This window comes from Diadema antillarum, unplaced genomic scaffold (assembly GCF_040938485.1).
Source record: "Diadema antillarum isolate AM-2024a unplaced genomic scaffold, OU_Dant_1.0 seq00000830_RagTag, whole genome shotgun sequence".
In the NCBI taxonomy this organism is placed as follows: domain Eukaryota; kingdom Metazoa; phylum Echinodermata; class Echinoidea; order Diadematoida; family Diadematidae; genus Diadema; species Diadema antillarum.
Window position 1 is genome coordinate 1,289,064 of NW_027271706.1, and position 23,781 is coordinate 1,312,844.

General features: G+C 38.3%; 1 protein-coding gene across 1 annotated transcript in view; it reads right to left on the reverse strand.

Annotated features, from left to right (window-relative positions):
* The window catches only part of LOC139740060 (nuclear distribution protein nudE-like 1-A), a 295,093-nt gene extending 274,316 nt beyond the window's left edge, over window positions 1-20,777 (reverse strand). Inside the window, exons 1-2 of the mRNA XM_071650654.1 lie at window positions 20,129-20,777; window positions 6,980-7,133 (exon numbers count right to left, since the gene is read on the reverse strand). Coding sequence (XP_071506755.1) covers window positions 6,980-7,133; window positions 20,129-20,214 — 240 coding nt within the window. The 5' untranslated portion in view covers window positions 20,215-20,777. The remainder of the gene's footprint in view (window positions 1-6,979; window positions 7,134-20,128) is intronic.
* Between the last annotated feature and the right edge of the window lie 3,004 nt (window positions 20,778-23,781).

The following is a 23,781-nucleotide window of genomic DNA, read 5'->3' on the forward strand; positions in this document are numbered from 1 at the left end:
ATGGAATATTCAAGTACAACTTACTCGTACTTCCGATAGCGATCGAGTGATCGTGTTGCATCGAAAAGTAAGTGTTAGAATTAGAAAGTTGTTGAAACTGCGTGGCAGAGCTAAACAGTCGTTAGTTTAGGACTTCCGTCCGCATCATTTTATGGATTTGTTGGAGGGAAAATGTGGGGAAAAAGGATGGCTTCAAAATTATTTCCTTGCTCGATTCAGGCAAGCATTTTTTTCTCCTTGTTCCATAACGCTTGCCCAACTTTACTATGATGAAGTGTGCGATAGACTGAAGTTTACATCACATCACATGTTATGACCATGCTGTACAGAACTCATAGAAAAAAAATCAGAAGTCACACGCAGTTTTCCTGAGTGTGATATTGATTTTAAAAAATGTCATGATCGTGCTGGAGAGAGCTCAAAGAATTTGCTAGATTGTAGACAAGTCACATGCAGTTTTGCTGAGCGTGATTTCGAAAGAAAGCTTTTGGTAACAAGAGACCCGCGGGTCTAGCGCTCACCTGAGTATCGCAAGTTCACCTTTCACGCAGTCACTAATCTAAATTAAAATTTGACCAGGCATTCTCAAGTAGAAGATGAAAATGTACAATAAGGGCCCAATTTTTTAAAGATTCCTTAATTTGGGGGGATTGGGGCCCCCTGGGGCCCTCTGGGTGGGGCATGGTGCCCATTTTGATAAATTGAGATCCTGACCCCCTAGGGATGCTACCTGCCAAGTTTGACAAAAATCCATCATGAGGTTTTCAGGAAGAAGATGAAAATGTACAATTCAGGCCCCCATTTGGACCCTTCCAACCACCCCCCCCCCCCCTACCCAAGAGGGGCACCCCTGGATCTCCTATGAACAAACTTCAAACTACAGTCATTAATGTACTCACTCATAATATTATCTCAGCTCTATATAACTTCTGATTCTAGAGAAGATTTATAAAGATTCCTTCATTTGGGGGGTTTGGGACCCCTGGGGGCCCCCTGGGTTGGGCATGGTGCCCATTTTAACAAATTGAGATCCTAACCCCCTAGGGATGCTACCTGCCAAGTTTGGTGAAAATGGGTCATGGGGTTTTCAAGAATAAGATAAAAATGTACAATTTAGGCCCCATTAGGACCCCTCCTCACCCCCTCCCCTGGGTCCCAAGGGGGGCACCCCTGATTCTGCCATGAACAAACTTGAAACTACAGTCATCAATGTACTTACTCATAGTATTAACTTAGCTCTATCACTTCTGGTTCTAGAGAAGAAGATTTTTGCGGATTCCTTAATTTTGGGGGGTTTGGGCCCCCTGGGGGCCCCCTAGGTGGGGCATGGTGCCCATTTTAACAAATTGAGTTCCTAACCCCCTAGGGATGCTACCTGCCAAGTTTGGTGAAAATGGGTCATGGGGTTCTCAAGAAGAAGATGAAAATGTACAATTTAGGCCCCATTAGAACCCTTCCCCACCCCCCTCCCCTGGGTCCCAAGGGGGGCACCCCTGATTCTGCCATGAACAAACTTGAAACTACAGTCATCAATGTACTAACTCATAGTATTAACTTAGCTCTATCACTTCTGGTTCTAGAGAAGAAGATTTTTACAGATTCCTTAATTTTGGGGGGTTTGGGCCCCCCTGGGGGCCCCCTGGGTGGGGCATGGTGCCCATTTTAACAAATTGAGTTCCTAACCCCCTAGGGATGCTACCTGCCAAGTTTGATGAAAATCGGTCTTGGGGTTTTCAAGAAGAAGATGAAAATGTAAAAAGTTTACGCACGACGCACGACGGACGACGCACGACGGACGACGGACGACGGACGACGGACGACGGACGACGCACGACGCACGACGGACGCCGGACGAAGGGCGATCGCAATAGCTCACTTGAGCCTTTGGCTCAGGTGAGCTAAAAATTTTGCCATGATCGTGCTGGACAGAGCTCTTAGAACAAGTAAAACGCAGTTTTGCCGACGGTGAGGTCGAAAGAAAGTGTACATGTTACGATCATGAGAACTCAGAAATTGAAACGCATCATTACTAACCCCGAGAAGCACAAGCTGCCCATGCATACACTATGATACCTGTCACTACGAGTGTATCGTGCATGCATTTGCTTGGCCATCAAGTCGTTTACACGTCACAAAACAGCGCAAGGTTGTTCCTCAGACCCACCGGGGGAAGGATGTGTGCGCACCACTTACAGTATCTGCCCATAGTTGCTTGCACACAAAGAATAAATCATGCCTGTCCTACCGCGGCAGGACGATCAGCGAAGCGCGGAAGCCTTCGCTAATGCTCATTACAACACAGATAAATCGCCGCTAAAATGCCACTAAATGCGACATTTTCACAGAGATGTAATGAGCGTTGTGAGGGGCATATTCTCACAGAAACAATGCAGAAACTCCATACCTTTTGTTGACAGCAGTTCCTAAATAATAAATGAAAGAGAAGTAGGTGCCGATGGTGAAGGTTCCGTTTTCTTTTAGGCCTTTCCTGTTTCACTGTTGCAATATAATTAGCCGTCTCTGCATCGCAACGCGCGCCGTGTACTAACTACTACATTGTAGTAGTGATTTTGCTTTCTCGCCATCTGCTCAACCACGTGGTAGGCCTACTGCATGCAGATGCGCGAGAAGCGAGAACTTTCGGGACATCGTTGCACTTTCCTTTCTGGGTATACTGCGGTAGTTTGGCCATGACATCAAAGAGATATCATACAAAAATGTACCTCCCTGATTACACGAATGATGGTCGTTATTCCGAAGGTTTGTTTAATCATAAAGTGAAACGATTCATTACTGAGTACTTCGAAGGTTTGTAATCGAAAACAACGACAACAGCAAAGGTTGGTACTACAGATGAATGTTCAAATTAACAAAACTGATTTCGTTCGGAGATTAACAAACATTTTTTTCTTCATTATTTCCCGATCAACGAACCTTCAGAAAAGAATCTAGTATTATCTATCATCGTTATTGTTTGGGAATAACAAACCTTCAGAGTAAGAAAACTGTAACCGTTTTGGGGCCGTTGTTGCATTCCGAAATTATACTGGCAGAACGTTCAAAATAACAAAACTGATTTTGTTTGGAAATAAACGAACATTTCTTCTTTATTGGTTTCCGATTAACGATCGTTCAGAATTAAGAATCTATAGTATTTTATCATCATTATTCTTTCGGAGTAACGAACCTTCAGAGTAAAATAAAACTGTAACCGTTTTGGGGCCGTCGTTTTATTCCTTTATACTGGCAGAACGTTCAAAATAACAAAACTGATTTTGTTTGGAAATAAACGAACATTTCTTCTTTATCGTTTTCCAATTAACGATTGTTCAGAATTAAGAATCTATAGTATTTTATCATCATTTTCTTTCGGAGTAACGAACCTTCAGAGTAAAAGAAAACTGTAACCGTTTTGGGGCTGTCGTTTTATTCCGAAATTTCACTGGCAGAACGTTCGAAATAACAAAACTGATTTTGTTGTGAAATCAACGGGCATTTTTTCTTCATTATTTTTGGATTAAGGAACCTTCAGAATAAAGAATCTAGCATTATTTTATCATTATAATTTCTGTCGGAGTAACAAACCCTCAGAGTAAGAAAACTGTAACTTTTGGGGCAGTCGTTTTATTCCGAAATTTCACTGGCAGAACGTTCAAAATGACACACTGATTTCGTTTTGAAATTTACGGACATTTTTCTTTATTTATTTTTCGGTTAACGAACCCTCAGAATAAAGAATCTAGTATTATTTTATCATTATTATTTCTGTCGGAGTAACAAACCGTTAGAGTACGAAATCTAACTGTTTTGTGCCGTCGTTTTATTCCGTTATTTCACTGGCAGAACGTTCGAAATGACAACTGATTTCGTTTTGAAATTTACAGACATTTCTTTCTTTACTATTTTTCGGTTAACGAACCTTCAGAATATAGAATCTAGTACTATTTCATTACTATTTTTCTGTCTGAGTAACGAACCCTCAGAGTAAGAAAACTGTAACTGTTTTATTCCGAAATTTCACTGCCTAACAGAACATTCGAAATAACAGAACTGATTTCTTTTGGAAATTAACAGACATTGTTTCTTTATTATTTTCCAATTAACAAACCTTCAGAATAATAAGGAATGTAGTATTATTCTATTATTATTTTGGAACAAACCCTCAGAGTAACACCGTTTTGGGGCCATCGCTTTATTCCGATATTTCACGGGCAGTGAACTGAACACTGGCTAACCAAACTGCCTTGTGTGAATGTGAAAAACATTGTTAACTTTCACTAAATCAAGAACTGATCTGGAAGGAGAACAATTCATGTGTTAACGAAAATCAAAACTGCGTCACAAATATGATATGTATGCCTAGGCCGTCATTGCTAAAGAGAATAACATTTCGCTCTCTCCCGTAAAAAAAAAAAAAGAAAAGAAAATGCTCGACAGTTAAGTGCATGAAATGTCAAAATAATAGGCCTATTTTTTACATTACGTGAACGACCAAACATTCTTTATTTTAAATAAAAAATTATTATAAATAGATAAAGAATGCTTGGTTGTTCACGTCAAAACGTGGGCCTCTGTGTGCGGTATCCATTATTAATTTTACGCGGGAAAAGCGTAGCTCCTTGAAGCAAGAGCATGATAAAAAAAAAATGAATAAACACACACACACACACACATAAACACCAAACTTCCCTAATTAACATTAACATAATACATTAATACGTCGTGTTCATGAATCCCAAACGGATCCATTTTTACACGTTTGCAGTGATTGGGGCAGAGAAGGGATGGAATTACGAAATGGAAAGGAGAGCAAACTTCATATCGGTGATGGAGAACAAATTTTTCAATAATGAACTAGTAAAGGGGGAAGAGAGAGGGCTCAGAACTCCGCCAATCTACGGATCATTATACCTAAATTAAACTATTCATTCCTTGCATTATCAAAATTTCCTAAAAAATTTAATTCAAGTTCATTCATAACTTTTTTGAATTATCTAGCCGGAAAAAAAATGAACCTTGGTGGTGATATCAACTGATGCTGGTGTAGAGAAAAACAAAGACAGCTTGCTCAAAAGATGCTTCCTTCTTTCAGTTCATTTTCTCCCCTGTCATTCCTATTGTTCTCCTCCCATGAACCCTTGCCATGCATGGACGATAGACAAAACAAAATGTTACCGACACTGCAATAAAAAAAGAAGAAAGAAACACGTGCTCGAAGCAAATTATCTACACTTTTCAAGTTGAACAAATCAATGTTCGTAATGAAGAATAACAAAAAAACACGACCACAGGCAGTGGGGAAACTTGATATCATGGCTTGTGGAAATTTCCACGAAAGCCAGGTGTCAGATAAAGGAATGCCGCGCGTACTCCCACTTTACTTCAGTGGTCATAAACAGCGTGTAAATAGCATGTAAACCAGCTGGGAACAGCGATGAATTATTAGTCATGTATTTTCTGCCCATACAGGCCCCCTAACCCTGTTAACAAACCAAGCCAGAAGCACGTGGAGCATTATGTACGTTGAACTTGAGAGACCATCATGACAGAATTACTAATTTCGGCCAGGAGAAGGAAAATGGAATATTCACGAATGACGTTTACGAAAGTGAAAAGGCTCAAATGAACGCATGGCTTTTTAAATAAAAAATAACCTGCTGAAACTAAAAAAAAAATAAAATAAACAATTTACATTTACTTACTGCATGGCACGTTTTTTCTTTTTTTCTTTTTTACAAAAGATGGAGGTAAATTTCTCTCTGCGGCAATGCTTTGAACGCATCTAATTTTGCGTCATTGCCGATACGAATCCTTTCAAATATACGAAACAAAGTAATTTAAAAAAAAAAAAATCCTGGATCCTGGCGGTGAATTCCGGTGGTATTACAAATCCTGCTCACTACCAAAATTCAATCATCTGTTCCTTGCGCCATTTTACCACCCAACAGTTCCTGAAAATTTCATCCTAATCTGTTCCCAAATTTTGACTTATTTTGTGAATAGAGAGACGGACAGGCCGACAAACGAACAAACAAATCAAAGCAGCAAAAAGATACAACCTTTGGCGGAGGTGGGCATGCATTTCATATCGTTTGTTTTTGCGTAACCCGACAACAAGCGTGACAACAAGCGAGCACGTGTCAGCCTTCCCAGCCTCCCTCGGCCTCCGACCCTCTCTTTCTGCCCCTCTCTCCCTCTCACAATACCGTCATGTATGTACACACAGGCAGCAGTCTGGCTAGGTGCAACTTCACACAAATTGCTGTGTGTGTGGACCCCGAATAAAGCGCATGTGATCGTGAGTGAACGAATGTGTGATGTGTGGTGTGCAGCTAGTACGTAGCTATGTTGAGCCGCGTTGTTATCGGTGCGACGGCTGGGTGGATAACTTTTTGCGCTTGTAAACTGCTGCTCCTTTCAACATCTAGCTTATTTTCTAGTCAGATAATCAAGAGTAAAAAAGGCGAGAAATTGGTCCGAACTTAGCTCGTTAAGCAACTTCACGCGTGGTATTACCCTTGTCAGCAAGTTTTACCCTTGTCGGCAATTGTTTCGTCGAACCGCACGCTTGTCGAAGAGTGATATACGCTGGCGAGATCCCTGGATACGTATATCAACACTCACAAAGTGTCTAGTACGATAGCAATTATCTGTCCCAAATTAAAACTCAAATGTTAAAAAATATAAGAGCAGCTCACTCCACATTTTGCATGATTTGTACAAAAACTGCTGTTGCCATGGCAACTGGTTTCTTACCACTCACATGCAGAAAAAAAAGATGTCTTGCACAACTACACTTGACATTGAACACATGTGCAGAATTTCAATTACTTTACATCGCTTACTTCCTTCGACAAAGAAACTGTGTTAAAAAAAACAGCTTTTCTCTTGCTAGTGTGTGTGTGTGTGTGTGTGTGTGTCTCTCTCTCTCTCTCTCTCTCTCTCTCTCACACACACACACACAAACTGTCAGGATTACCTTTAAGTTGTCACATTCCATGTGTAACCTTTGGTTGGTTGCTGTCAGGTCCTTCACCTTTGACTCTGACTGCTCCAATTGGGCCTCTAATTCTGCCTCCAATTCCTGACTACTAATTTGATATTCTTCAAGCTCCTCCTTTGTTTCCTGCAAACTGGTAGACAGAGGAAACAATGCTAAAAACTATTAGCAGTGAGGAATTTTAAAGGTGAGGGACTTGTAGTTACCTAACATCAAATACATCACTTAAAATATGCTTGTGTGTGAAACATAAGGAATGTTATGGTAGCAATGACATCTTAACCTCACTCTTTGCCTAATCATACTGTCAACTCCATGTATAGTGTCAGTTGATATTGACAGGACTGGAGAAAACATGTCAACTTGGGCAATATTCCACTTTCGCGTAAGTCAAAGAAAAATTGACTTATAAATGAGCATTGTACAACAGGAGCGTGATGTGGCTCCATATCATTATGATTCACTCAGGCAGGATTACAGATTAACCTGCGGACACAATCATCCCAATTAATGCATACAAAAATTTTGACGCTTGTTGTTCAATTCTGCAACAATTGCAATACATGTAGTCATGTCGCATGTTAATGAATCTTCACACCATCTACACGATGTGAAGATAATCTATAAAGCAAATTAAATAGATGTGAAAACAAGAGACCTGGGGGTCTCTCTCTCACCCGAGTATTAGGCCGTGGGGTGAGCCTCTTTTCTGTTCACGTTTGTATGTACACGTTCACGTGATATCATTTTGACACATTGAAAAATAGGAATTTAGAATTTAGGAAATGACTTGTTCCCACTTTCAAGTCTTGCACATTAACAAAATACATGTATACATGTACCAAGGTACATTTAAAAGCTATTTCTCCACGCCTTCAAATATTCATATGAGCCACATCATAACCATCACTTACACGTATGATACACGCGTATTGCAATGTATACAGTACGTTACGGTGCACACATACGTACACGACAGCGAGGTGATCCACAACACGAATACTTCGTAAACCACAACAGAGTGTTTGGTTCAGACACTACTGCACACGAATATCGGCTTTTAAACATGAAAACGCCCATGAAAGCCACATACCTTCTCGAGACAGTCCAAGTACTTCCTGTATATTCCATGATACACGTATCCTCAAATAAAAGTTTTGAAGAAATACATCGTGTTTGGCAGAATCAAGCCACACACAGAATCAAGCTTTGCACTGCCAATTTAGCTGTATGTACAGATCAAAGATACTTTTTGTATTTATAACTGGGCAAGTCCACGATAAGGTCCCCTCAGAAGGCAAAATTTTGTCTTTGCTCGATATTGACATGTATGGTATCATTTTGAAGCTTGTGAGTTCAAGTTTTGAATTCCATGAAGGAACTAGATATATCGCTACGGCTACTGATATGCCTCCGCCATAATGCATGGTTCTCCTAATAGGTCTATAGTACCATTTTGGTAGCTCCATGATAGTACAATGTCTTGACAATGTGTGATGACAGTTTCACACAATTGGCAAAATATTGAAATGACAGGTTTGACACAAATGTGCTGAATGTTCACTTTCCTAGAACTAGGTTCAATTGGATGAATGATCAAAAATGTCAGAGTGCAGGTATATGGGGAACTGATGATTTTTACTTGACTTTTGACCCTTTTATAAGTTTATGCATTGAGTAATTTTCAAGGTATTGAGAAAAAGTATAATTTCAGTATCAAATGGGAAAATAGCATTATCTAAACCTGGCCTTTGACCTTTGACCTCACAGTTCCAAAGAGAATCACTGTTAGGTTGAACATGCATAAATATGTAAGTTTCATGATGATACCTTGAGTTACTTTCGAGATATGGAGGAAAAAGTGCACTTTAGCACTTTCACTTGACCTTTGACCTTTTGGCAAGAAACTTCCCCCAAAATATATATTGGGTAATACATGCCATACATCAAGTTTAAAAAAAAAACACCTTCAGGCATATTGCATTTTAAGGAAAGTAGTGATATTTTGAGGAGTTGACCTTGACCTTTGACCCCCAACTTCCCTAGATAATCACTGCCCATCGGTACAAGCATTGTATAAATACTAAGTTCCATGAAGATACCTTGAACCATTTGCGAGATATGGAGAAAAACATGAAATTTCAATTTTTTTTTCACAAAGTAACCTGTGACCTTTGACCCTGTGACCCTAAAATCCACACAAAGTATTATCCCACAAGGATATACCCTCATACCAGGTTTGATGTAAAACCACCACACGGTTCTTGAGATATCGACAAAAACAAAACGGGACGGACGGACGGACGGACGGACGGACGGACGACCCGAAAAAATAATGCCTCCGGCCACTTCGTTGCGGAGGCATAAAAAAATCATATTATATATAATTTATGTAAATTTTGAAGGCTTCATTTGCATAAATGTGCAATACAGCATTACATATTTACACATTTACTGAATTTATAAAAATGAATATTTATTCAAAGGAAAGCAAATAATATTTGATTAATATGTGCACTTAAGAAGTTCATCAAATACATGTACATGTAGTTTGACTTGGTATGAAAATTTAGGGATTATTCAATTAATTATCCAAATTAGGTCATGTCCTATCATGAGGAATTTTTTAAAGGTTTTTTCGAAAATGATTTTCATAGAAATGGGGGTTCAGGTTTTAACATTTTACAACATGATGAGACACTACTCATATGAAATACTAAAGAGCATACAATTCTACAGGGAATTCAAGTTTATTTGATGAAGATCCATTTTGAAATGGATGAGATATGAAAAAAGTTTTTAAAAATGGTCCTAATAAAGATGGGACCCACCTTAAACTGTACCACACCATGTTTCTGGATATTTCAGCCATTTCAAACCCGATTTTTGTCAAGTTAAGTTTGAATTCCTCTTAGAGTTGTATGCTTTTTAATATTTCATATAAGAAGTTTCTAAAACTATCTTGTAAATCCTCATCTCAGCCAGAACTATACAATCCCTTGAAGTAGAGACCTCTGATTTATTTAAAGGATATCAATGAAACCGAATATCCATGCAGATTGAAAGACTGCAGCAATGTTATTGGAACACATCCGCAAATATTGAGGAAAATTGAATTAATTTACAGTTGTAAGCTAGCCATTCAAAGTTATAAATTTTTGAAGTTTCAATGCCAAAATCACTAGATTAAAGAAAAAAAATACAGTTCATGACACTGTTCATGTACAATGATATGAAGAAGATATAAGATAATTTTCACATTACTCATGAATATAAATGTGACCTGCGACAACGGTTTCAGGCAAAAGTCGCAAGAGCAACTTCCCTCCTAGGCGGGGTCCAAAGATTTTGACCATTATTTTTGTCGATTTGGGGCTTTTGCGGAAATAGAATCTTTGATACATGTATGTTTTCTACATCTACACCAAATTTCGTAGCATAAGACCGAGTTTTTTTGCCGCTCGGACATTGTCTTCGAGCAAGAGGTGAATCTTCAAAGCCCCTTTTTTCGCAATTTTGTCATGCTAACAAATTAAAAAGTGCATTATATTTCGCTTTGTATGACCACTTATGGTGCCGGAGAATACAAACTTGTATATCAATGCAAAGCTTAGGAAATGGGAAATGTGATTCAATGAAAAAACATTTTTATGCATTTTGAAAATTCCCCACTTTTGCCAGAAACCGTTGTCGCCGGTCACATATGTACAATGACATAAAGAAAATATAAGAAATTCTGCAAAATTTGATTTTTTAATGAAAAGTGCATGTGTACTCATCCTCGAATTGTTACTGACATACCTACTTGTATGTATGTTCAGGGTAATATCATTCTTCCTGCTCTTTGAAAGCGATTTATCAATCAATACTCTTTTACTATGCTAGAAAAGGGAAAATATGTTGACTTTCCTTCATGCATTGTTCATACATCATGTCATAAATTGTTGATAATCTTCTCATTTAGCGATGGCTGCACCAAAAAGTAAAAAATTGATAACATTTCTTCAAACTTTCACTGATAAGTTCCACTGACATTGCTGCATTATTGCTGCATTCCCTAAATTCATAAAATATATTTGGGTTTTGTTCTCCTTAAAACAAAAAAGAACATATGTAACACACTTTCAATTATATTGGGTACTGTTCACCACACACTGCAGAGCTCTTTCTAGCTACATGTACAACACACGTATGTGATGATAATGAAGATGTCACTTCATATTAGTGTTTCTTGTATAAAAATGTTTTTTTATTGCAAGTGATTAACAAATTGCTCAATTATTCAGTGTTTTAGTAGTAGCCATGATAAAAATCATTCAGCATACATACTGAGGTGTGACTCGAATCAACAACTTCCTGACTGCTAGACAGACATCATATATCTACTCGATTACTGGAGTTACACGCAGCAGGTACTGCATATTTATTCAAATTAATATTTCTTGTGTCGAGTTGTTTTTTGTTGAAACTGAATGGTAAACTGCCCTTCATCAGTGGAAGGAAACATTTTATTATTCAATGTTTTAGTAGTACTCCTGATGAAAATCCAGGGCATGCACACTCAGGTTGGATATCACCAGATATAAAAATATGAAATATGATTGCATATGATTATGATGGTAAATATTTAGGGAACATTGTTTCCTTAAAGGGATTGTATAGTTTTGGTTGAGACCTAATTTCAGGTTTCTAACATTTTTTGGTGAGATAATGAGAGCAGGTGAGCAAGAGCATGTAATTCCATGAGGAATTCGACATTTGATGAAAATTGGTTTTTAAATGGCTGAGATATCCAAATCAAAGCAATTCTAATAAAGTATGGGACCCACCTTTTATTACAATCGCTTTGTTTTACTTTGTTTTTGGATGTTTCAGTCATTCCAAACCTGATTTTCATCAAATAAACTTTGAATTCCTCTTCAGCCAAAATGGTATGCTCTGTACTATTTTATAGGTGTTTTCTTGGTATCTCTCAAAAAGTTAAAGGACAAGTTCACCTTCATAGACATGTGGGTTGAGTGAATGCAGCAATATTAGTAGAACACATCAGTCAGAGTTTGAGCAAAATCGGACAATCCGTTAAAAAGTTATGAATTTTTGAAGTATCTGCTCAGTCACGGCTGGATGAAAAGACTACTATAGCTTGTGATGTCACATGAGTACAACGATATAAAGAAAGAATAAAGAAAATTCAACATATTTCCATTTTTCTCGCATAACAAAAGAACACTCGGCTTCTCTCTTTCAGAAGGCAGGGGGAATAATATTACCCTTAACATAGGTCAGTAGCAAGTCGACGAACTGTGCACTTTATTCAAAAAGTAAAGTTTTGTGAAATTCTCTTTTTATTTTCCTTATATAGTTGTACGCATGTGACATCATACACTGTAGTAGTCTTCTCTTCCAGCAGTGACTGCGCAGATACTTAAAATATTCGTAACTTTTGAACGGATTGTCCAATTTTCCTCAAACTTTCACTGATGTGTTCTACAAATATTGCTGCATTCTCTCAATCCTTATGAGTATATGAAGGTGGACTTGTCCTTTAAAAGCCCAATTCTCATCTCCACCAATACTGTACCATCCCTTTAACGATCTGGTTTGAATAATTGCAACTGATTTTACTTCAATAATTACACAAAATACCCATAAACATGGTCCCACACTCACTAAAGAAATGCGGGACAAAGTGTCCCATACGTAACATGTCATGTCTCTCTTTAATTAGAATCTGTAATTTGAGCTTTTTGCCTCACGACATGAAACTTACTGTACCTTTGATAATCTTGAGTGTTGTGACTTTTATCACACTGAGTTACAAGTTGTAGAATATTATAACACTTTCAGAGAGGTTTCAGGTTGAAAAAACTGTTGGAAAAAGCAATTTTGCTTGTGATCGGCGATCATGCGATAGCACCAGCCAAGGAGTGTAGAAGCACACACATTTTGTACTCTGTGGTCATGACTTTTAATATCCCGTCTTTGCAGCAGCACAGCGTGGCAGTTGTCGATGTTTAGAAAAAGGGGTTTGAACATATTCAACAGTGTGAAATAGATCTGAATGCATTCATTTTCATTTCACACATTTCACAAATGAATATTTTCATTCTTTAAGAATGGTCTTATAATAGAGACATAGGCGCAAAAAAAAAAAAGATCATGAATTCAGCCCTGCCGTGTACCTTTCAAGAACGCATGCACAAAACACAAAGAGAATATCGGGAGAAAAAATAATTCATGAAATCATCGCAATCCCGCTGAAATATGAGGAAGAAACAGGTGCAAGAAGGAGTCATGAATTCGGCCGTGTTGTGTAGGTCCTACCTTTCAAAGAAGCACGTACTTAAAATGCGAGATTATCGAGAGAAAAATGAAGAACGCATTTTCAACCCCTTGTGGTGCGTGCATCACAAAAGATTACAGCCGAAATGATTCATGAAATCATCGTAATCCCGCCGATATTGGAGGTAGAGATGGCACAAAAAAAGATCATGAGTTCGGCCATGTTGTATACTGTACCTCTCAAGAATGCATATGTACAAAATGCAAAGAGATTATCGGGAGAAAAATAAAGAACAATATTCAACCCCTCTTGCCGCGCGTGCATCATAAAAGATTACAGTCGAAATGATTCATGAAATCATTGCAATACCGCTGAAATTTGAGGAGGAAATTGGCGCAAAAAGATCACAAATTCGGCCCTGCCGTGTACCTTTGAAGAACGCATGCACAAATGCGAAGCGATTATAGGGAGAAAAAACAAACAAACAGAAAGTAGAATTTTCAACCCCTTCTGGCACATGCATCACAAGAGATTGGGGCTGAAATAAGTCATGAAATCAACGCAATCCCGCTAATATTTGAGGTAGAAATAGGCGCAAAAAGGATAATGAATTCGGGCATGTCGTGTACTTTTCAAGAACATGTTGTACAAAATTCGAAGAGATTATTGGGCCATTCTCCGATAAAGCGTGCAATTACCGTTGTAGAAATGACAAAGAAATCAACATCAGAGATTTCATTTATTTTTCATCATTTCAGAAACTTCAATCCCTTAGGAATACAAAACAATCAATGGGTGATTTTTGAGAGCCCATACTTTTCCTAGAAACATTTCCAAACGTAGAGTCCTTTTTTTTGCATAATCACTATTATTGAAACCAAATATCAGATACGTTACCAGAGGTAGCATCACAAAACTGTTGATTGTCTGCTTATTTCTTGCTTTAAAATGGCAATGATAATGTAAAACTACAAGCTTAAACATCTACAAGCATCGTGGAAACATTTTGGAGTCAGCTTTGATCTAATCTGTAATAAGAATGATCGTAATCTATAAAATGAAGGCTAAATAAAAATCAAGAACATGTACATATTTCGGCTTGAAATATGTTTCCCTAATCTAACTTTTTACCTGCATTTGAATTACAACAATAATCTCATTGATTATGTATGCAACTTTATGAACAAGTATTATACCTCTCATAAATAGCAAATGCCAGGTAACATCTCTGTCAGATTAAATACATTTCGGATCGAAAGAAGAACGGTGTGTGGTAACGTATCTGACGCATCAGACGTTCCGTTAGTATACAATTTTAAACCCAACACCAATCATGCCAATATATTCATTTTAACTTGTAAGAACATCACAATATGATTATTTTCGTTAAAACACCGCACTTCTAAACGTTAAAAAAAATTTCTCGTCATCGATAGAAGATTAGATCATTCTTCAATAAAACTTTGAGATGTACGTAAAATACGAGTCAAGCAGGCACAATTCCACAATGCTTCTTTTCTGATATAGTTCCGAAATTTTGTTATTATGATACACGGAAGACGGTAAGAATGAAATTGGAAAAGATATAAGTGATAAATATAATTTCAAATTCCTTTGTTCCTGTCTGTAATAAATTAGGTCTGAAGAACCAATAAGCGATGGTAACGTATCTGACAAAGTATTTATGTTTATTGACATAATAAACTATCAATTTACATCAAACCCCGATCACTCAAACATATGATTCAAAAACCTGATGCAAAACGTTAGAAATTGTTAGACATCAAATCCTATCGATATTTTCAGAACATAAACCTGCAACGAAGGGAGTGATCTTGACTTTAACCATAATACTAACTCCATTTTATGTAAATAAGATGCAACAGTATAATGAAAGGTAATAATGAAAGGTAGACCGTTCATGTAGTTGCGTTTGCTGTGAAGTTGAAAAAAAAAGGTGGGTACCAAAACTCAGCCTCTAAAGTCTTTCTATGTTATTGTGGAACATAACACGCACACAGGCACACACACAAACACAACAAAGCAGAAAGAAAATGAATTTGTAACATGTCTGACGGCACTTTTTGTAAATAAGTGATAGTACATTTCTGGTTTAGATGAGTATAGGTTCTAACCTTTTGCAAGATAATCAAAATCCACTTACACGAAATACTTTACAGCATCTCCTATGAAGAATTAAGTATTTACTTCATGAAAACGGCCCCGAAGTGACTGAGATGTCCAAAATAAAGTACAAGAAAGATGTCCAAATAAAAGAAGATGAGCCACAACATTTTGTTTGAAACTTATTTTTACTTTATATTGGACATACGGCCACTTCAAAACCGATTTTCTTCAAATAAACTTCTAATTCCTCTTAGAACTATCCTTTTAGCAAGTCATAACAAGAGAGCCCGTTGTAAACCGGTTAAATCCGCGCGCAAAAGCGCGGCGCGGATAACCTTTTATTTTGTTGGTAACGTATCTGACACTTTTGATGGTAACGTATCTGACGTGCCATTACCGTTCTCATACTATTATCTACTAAAATATTCATTTTCTCAAAAAAAATTTTGTTCTGTGATTAATCATTCCCTTAAGTATTCAAAAGTATCTGAGCTTCGTTTTTATTTACAGCATACTTTTTTCTAAATGAATCAAAGTTTAAGTAACGTATCTGATGTCAGCTTATCGTAACATGAGGCTTCCGCGGCTTGGGATCAGTATATTTATTTTGTAACAAGAGATTCAATGAATAAATCATGGTTCCATGTATGCGTTAGGTTGACTTTGTTTAACACATGAAATTACACTGCCATGCGGCATTTCTTTGACCTTCTCTCAAGAGTCTGAAAAAAGGGTAACGTATCTGACTGCGATTTGGCGACATTATATAAATTATCTCTTAGAAAAATATCAGAACATCATATTGTTATGTAATATTATTTTTCATTCAGGCACTCGAGGGGCAATGTAATGAGGTACAAAAGATTTGATCTGAATGATATGTTAACAAGTAACAACTTGTTATATGAACACTTCCTGTCCTGGCGACATGGCGTTTTTAGGGTTACATCAAACTTCGGATCGTATTTCTAATATTATCCCGGACGTCCCAATAGCTTTATTGGTATTTATTTTACGGGTCCGACCTCTCAGATGAATTTAAGCAAAAAAATTGATTTCTGAGGGACAAAATATCAATTTAAACTGTATAAACATGCTGGCGACACGAAAATCGCAGTTTTGCACGCTTTATCGGAGAATGGCCCTATTGGGAGAAAAATAAAGAATGCATTTTCAAACCTTTCTGGTGCATGCATCATAAAAGACTACAGCTGAATTAATTCATGAAATCATTGCAATCCCTTTGATATTTGAGGTAGAATTCAGCAAAATAAAAGGATCATGAATTCGGCCATATAATGTACCTTTCAAGAACGCAGCCTATGTACAAAATGCAAAGAGATTATCAGGAAAAAAAATAACGAACATATTTTCACCAACCTCTGGTGCGTTCATCACAAATGATTACAGCCGAAATAATTAATGAAATCATCGCAATCCCACTGACATTTGAGGTAGAAATCGGCGAAAAAAAAGGATCATGAATTTGGCCTTGCTGTCATGTACCTTTCAAAAACGCATGTACAAAATGCGAAGAGATTATCGGGAGAAAAATAAAGAACATATTTTCAATCCCTTCTGGAGCGTGCATCATAAGATTACAGCCGAAATAATTCATGAAATCATCGCAATCCAGCTGAGCACCAAGAGCGTGAAATACGCTGCAAGCTAAGTATAAATGCATGTTACTCTACTTGCGCTGATGTTTAGAAAAAGTAACAAATTACCAATGCATTTGATACAATCAGGGGTCTGTTGCATAAAACTTACCGTTGAATTTTAATGGTAACTACCGTCAAAATTAGGCGTCACAGCCAATCAGCATCAAGGATAATACCGCTAATTTGAAGACTTACCGCTAGAAAGGAGCGGTAAGTCCAGCGGTAAGGGTTTTATGCAACAGGGCCCTGATTTTGTTCATTATCATTTTACACTGTAATTCACAAACAAAAATATTTAATTCTTTTAGAATGGTTCTATGCACGAAGAAGATAGGTGTACAAAGCATCGCAAATTCAACCCTGCCGTGCCAAGAATGCATATAAGATATGTGAAGAGATTTTCAGAAGAAGAAACAGAAGAACAGATCGCATTTCAAATTTTAAACCCCTTTTTTTTCTTACCAGTGTTCCTTTTCGTATCACAATCGAAGATGATTTCTCTTTATTCTTTCTCAATGTTTTAATCAATATACATGCATCTTGTAGGCTTTCTTGTGTAATAAACAATGCAAGTTAACAAAATAGTAATCTGTAAAATGTGCATTTTTTTTTTTGGGGGGGGGGGGGGTTGAGAGCAGTCAACAAAAAAAACCCATGAAAATAAGTTTCCAAGTCTTTTAATGCTTTTTATTTTATCTTTTATTTTTGTTGACCAGTAAATTTTCTGTTCGGACCAGTAAAAAATTGTAAAACTAGGCATTTACTGGTTCGACAGAGACAGGTCGGACCGGCAGAAAAAATGGGTTAGTGTGCAGCTCTGCACAAGAAGATCAAAGAGGTCGAGAGACAAAACACTATTTACTGTTGAGGAGGAGGAGGAGGATGTTGCCGCTGCACCTGTGGAGGCAGATATGAAGAAGGAGCACAAATTTTCGAAGAAGAAGAGATGAAGACAAAGAAGAGAAGAAAGCAGCCAGCTACCCACAAGGCGAAGAAAGAGAGACTGCACGTGATGCTAACAGAGGAAGAAGAAGAGGACATGGCAGAATTTTGAAGAATATAAAATCATCTACAACAGGAAGAAGACGGCCTTATAAAAGCAAGGACATCAAGAAAAAGCCTTGTGAAGATCAGCAGGTCTTTGATCAATAATGAATTGCTGCAGAAGAAACGTGAGTCGAGAAGCCTCTCCGAGGTCCACCCTCTTTGGTTCTGCATAGTAAAAGTTGACTGAGGATCGACAGTCGAATCGGGGTACATCGGGGCACATTGGGCACTTTTCAGCTTTCTGGACGGGAGAACAGCGTGATAAGGTCGTATAGATCGTTCAGAGAGTAAATACAGCATGCATACTGTAGATTGGATGGCATCGGCAGCATCGCCCTGACAGCGTAATCACATCATTCTAAAGCGTATCTGTAGCGGCAGAGATTGCAAATTCTCATTCCCGATCATCGCTGTAAGAGCGTAGCAAGCACGTGTTAGTCATAAATACACAATATTCTTAGAGCATTCCAACATAGTACTGTGTCCAGATCGGCTCATGTTTTACCCGATCCTTCCTGATCTGAGAAAATTGTCAAATCGTGGTGAGAACGGCATAGTGGAAGAGGGGCTTTAATCGCATTCATGAGGTTTTCTGTAAGATGTAATGTGTGATAAGTTTTAGCTCCATACCATGAAATTGCATTTTGATTGATTCATTATTTTAAAAGTTATATTGTAAAAAGTCCAATTGTATTTTGTGCGTGGGGGGGGGGGGGGGGGGGAACATGGTATTGCACATGCATAAATAAGTTCATGTCATGAGACAAACATAATTGGGACTTTATTTCAATTTGCAAGAAAGCCATATAATGAAATCATTATAATATCAAGTCTGATATTAAGGCTTTTATCTATTGACTTGTCCATTTGATGCTTTTTTTTTTACCCACAGTCATGAAATACAAAAAGTATCTCTGTGACTACATAGTGTTCTTCTTTCACTCGTTGCACATGTAACATGATCTGTACATACAGCTAAATTGGCAACGCAGAACTTGATTCTGTGTGCGGCTTAATTCTGCCAGACACGATGTATTTCTTCAAAACGTGTTTTATTAACGTGCAATATTTGAAAGTGGGAACAAGCCATTTCCTTATTCATAAATTTCTTTCCTATTTTTCAATGTACAGTCCAGTCTACATATTTTTCAATGTACAGTACAGTCAACATAATATCACGTGAAAGTGCTACGAAAATCAAAACCATAGCGTCTTTCCGTTGCTCGGCCCACAGCCTACATTGTATATCCCAAGTTTACCTTCCACACATTTTTGCAGACTCTTACCTCAGAACATTGCATACTTGGGAGCTGGGGACATGGCGTCCATTTGATATTCCATCAGTTACTGGTTTGACTACGCAGTTTGAAAAAAAAAAAGGACTTAAAGCTCTAACTTAAAATTTAGACGGTCAATCACTTCTGATTCTAGGGAAGAATATTTGTGAATATTCCTTAATCTGGAGGTTTGGGTCCCCTGTAACTGCGACCAGCCCCAACGACTATGTGCAGTGTTGTAAAGCGGCGCGGTCTCCGGGGCTAGGTCCCCTGTAACTGCGACCAGCCCCAACACGCAGTGTTGGGGCTGCTCCCACAGTGTGTAACTGTGTATACGGAGCGTCCCGGGGTTAGGTCCCCTGGTGCCCCCCTAAGGCAAGGGGAGCATGGTGACCATTCAAACAAATTGAGATCCAATAGACTAGACACCCCTAGCTTAGGAGTGCTACCTGCCAAATTTAGTGAAAATTAATCATATTTTCAACCTTGAAGATTAAAAAACAATGTGCAATTTAGGCCCGGGGAGGGGATTATGTCAGGTAAACTGATCTAGACTAGAAATAGGGTCTAGAACCCATCTAGAAATTCTACTTCTAAATTCTAGATTTCTAGACCATACCCTCAGTGATCTATAGAACTCTAACCCGTTGCACAATCTAGAAAATATCTAAAATATTGTTAGATGATCAAACTAGATAACCATGATACAATGTCTTGAACGTTAGAGGCCTACCTTGTTTTTAATTGTTCCGCTTTGTCCTTCCAAAACTCTATCTCATCCATATGAGAAGAGAATGTCGGCAGCTCGTCGTCATCCATCCCTTAATTGTCGTCGAATATTCCTATATGCTTCTAGCTAACAAGTTAGATGATCTAGAGTAGTCATAGAAGTAGCACAGTTGGTCTCGAAGGCGGAAGATAACGTGAAAACTGATCTACCCTATAAAATACGGGACAGAATCCAAACGTCGACACCGGCACCAGTGAGTGTACTGTACAGTATACAGTAGGAGAACAGCCAGGCCATTGGCATCCAGTGCAGTGAGAACCATACAGTAGGCTACATACGGCCTACGGGCCGGGCGGGCAGAGTTAAAATAGATTCTACTTAGATAGATATGATTGCCCTGAACAGAAAGTGGAGTAGACTCTAACGTTACATGTAGAATATCTGCTAAGTAGATCAAGATTGAACAACGTATCCAGTAAGTAAGTGGTGCCGTACTAACGGTTAGACATCTACTGTAGACTAGTACTCATGCAACTTCTTCGCTCGCGCTCGCATGTATATATGCACGAGAGATATGGGTACGAATATGGCTTCACGGGGCTGGCTGTGGGCTGGAACTAGCTGTGCCGAAAAAGAAACAGAGACATCGACAGTCATCAACGACGTCATTCGAGTGAGTACCGGTGAATACACTACGCGTGATTGCTAGCTTGCTTAAATTGACGACTCGACCTCTAAGGACCCCAACCATGGATATGACGGCCCCTACCCTAGACAGCTCGGCCGGGTCGTGTGTGTGTGTGTGTGTGTGTGTGTATGTGTGTGTGTGGAACAGTTGGAATGCCTTTGTTAAAAAGGGCATACATGATGCATGCTGAGGATGAGATGTGATTTTTCTTTCTGTCTTGATTTTGCCGTATCTGCGAGTTATTGTCACATACCCGTTGTCGTTTTTTCCTCTTTAGGCCGTATTGCTTCTCTTTATTGCTTCTGCTTCTGCGTATGTGTTCTCGCAAATGGTCTCGATTTTTTTTTTCTTTCGAGAAACAAGTAATGGAATATGCCAAGTTGCCACATGAGCAAACTATCATGTTCCCGTTTGGCGGGCATTTTGCGAGAATATAATTTATGTGTGTTTAAAAAAAACGGATTTCGTTTCTTTGGTTTAAAAAAAAGTCACAATGTAAGATTAACATATTTTGCACAATGTTTGTGTATAATGCATTTTGTCTTTGTACAGAGACTCCAACTGACCCGCTTTCGACGGGAGATCTCCCGTGGAAAGCCCGTTCTCCCGCTTGAGATCTAATTTCTCCCGCCCTGGCTTTGTGTCTCCCGCTTGAAATGATTTCTTACTCAGTGCCATCGTATGTTGAAAAATAAGCCTTAGATAGCATGAGAGAGCATGTAGCACCCTAGAGCTTGGACCCAGGCCGCAAGGAACTTCGCGCTTTGCGCACATCTAGTTGGAGTCTCCCGTTTGCTAGGGGTTTCAGACGGGAGGATCTCCAGATCAGAAGGTGCTTGGGGTTGGAGTCTCTGTATAATGTAAGATTGTCATTATTTTGTACAATGTTTGTGTAATGCAGTTTGTCTTTGTATAATGTTTTGTTTTTGTTTCTGTAAACGTGAATTTTGTGATATGAAATTAGACGAAATTCAAATAAAGAATTATTTGATAAACGTATGTGTTTGTGTGGGTGGGTGCGTACTGTGGATGTGTGTGTTTGGGGTTTTGGGCGAATCGAGGGGGGGGATGGGACTGGGATTTGATTTGAAGTAGGGGATAGTTGAATTGTAAGAATTATTTGGTATGATTAATCATTTAGGATAATGATAGATTAAGAATTGTTTGGTTGGGAGAGGGAGGATTGGTTTGGACTTATATGAACGATTTAATTCTTGATTTGTAGTGGACAGAGTATTTTTTTTTAATGTAGGCCTATAATTTTCTTATAAGTGAAATATAATTCATAATATGACCCAACATGATTCAAGGGACACATTTTCAATATTTCTTGATAGTATTATATAGTTGACTAGTTTGATTAGCTATAAATGGTTTACTGTCATTGTCGATGTTGAAGAGAGATTATTGCAGTATAGGTATTGAAAATTCATTTGCTTTTGTTTTTGAGTTGCATTTGTATTGATTTTTTTATCTCATACCCAAAATAGGTTAATTCTTGTATGATTTGAATGAAATCAATAAAGATCATGGAAAAACAAAGAAAAGTTTGTTTGTGCTGGTGTTTGTTGTAGACATTGAAACCCTTTTTCTTTGTTTTGGTTCAATTCTATTCACTATGGATTGTTCAAAGTGAAAAGAAGTGATAGAAATGTGTTTTTTGGCGTTTTTACCTGCATGAACTCCAAACCAAGTGATTGTGTAGGCTATAGATACAACCCGCATTTGCATTACATGTATTTAGAAGGCCTATCAAACCTTTGCAGAAATATTTAAAAAAAACCAATAATAACAATTGCATCAGAAGTAGAAGCAAAGCACGTGTAAAGCCTCTTGATTGATAAACAACCATACTTTGTACTATCGTTCGATTAAAGCAAGGGAAGGTAATTATAAGACGAACTTACCCGTCAAGTGTAAGTGCTGTCATCACTCACTTGTAAAAAGAAATTGTCATGCCTCTGTTTCTTCTCGAATGCAAGAATATAATGGTTTTATAGCAACACAAGGCAGTTTGATTAGAAATGGATATGTGTGTATAAATAACCAATCCAGGGAAACTAGACAAGGATTCTGGTCGCGTGAACAGGGTCGAGTTATGTTGGAGTCGAATTGACACGCACCGACATCAGTCACAGAACCCGGGTGTTTCACTACCAACACTATTCGCGATGCTTTGACAGTGAAAACGCCGTCCTTACACCGTGATTTAGTCGTCCTATGGTTGTGCTTTCGTCGTGAAAAAGTCGTGGTTTTATTGTGATATCGCTGTGAAATCGATGAGGTAGATAATGAGGTAGCCCCTTTGTCATGTTAATAGATCTTTGTTCGCCCTCTTTAGAAAATGTAACAATCGGAACAAAAGCACAGTTCTGGCGAGGGTGTCTTGATCGGACTTTCGAAAGCTTTTGTTATAGCGCAGCAAGCCGTCCGCAAATTTCTATAGTCGCGTGGATTAGATTACTACCATGGCTTACCGTTAGATTACTACATTGTTTGAATTCCCTCAGTAATCATCGCGCTTTGCCGCCCGGGCACACGATAATCGCTTCGACTGCGAAGTGCACACAGTGAGGACGGGAAAAAAAAGATATAAACTTTAGCGAAAGTGCATGATCAGACTCTAGGTACCGGGGTATATTCTGAAAACATGCATCTAATCGATCGCTTATTTTCCGTCGCAAATTACATGGTAAAATGTGCAACAAAATCATTTGTATTTTACGTAAAAATGTTAAGACCTCCGTGAACGCAATGTCAACGTAAAGCGTGAACTCAGTAAAATCGGAGAAACAGTAAACACCCTGCCTCACTCAAAACATCTGTATACTCTCCCGTAATCTGCATCGACTTCCACTCCAAATTTCACTTCGATGGAGTTTGTAATCCGTTCCTGTCGCCGTAACGAAAATGTCTAGAACATCAATGGTACTGAAAATGACTTTCCGAATATTCCGATGTATCAAAG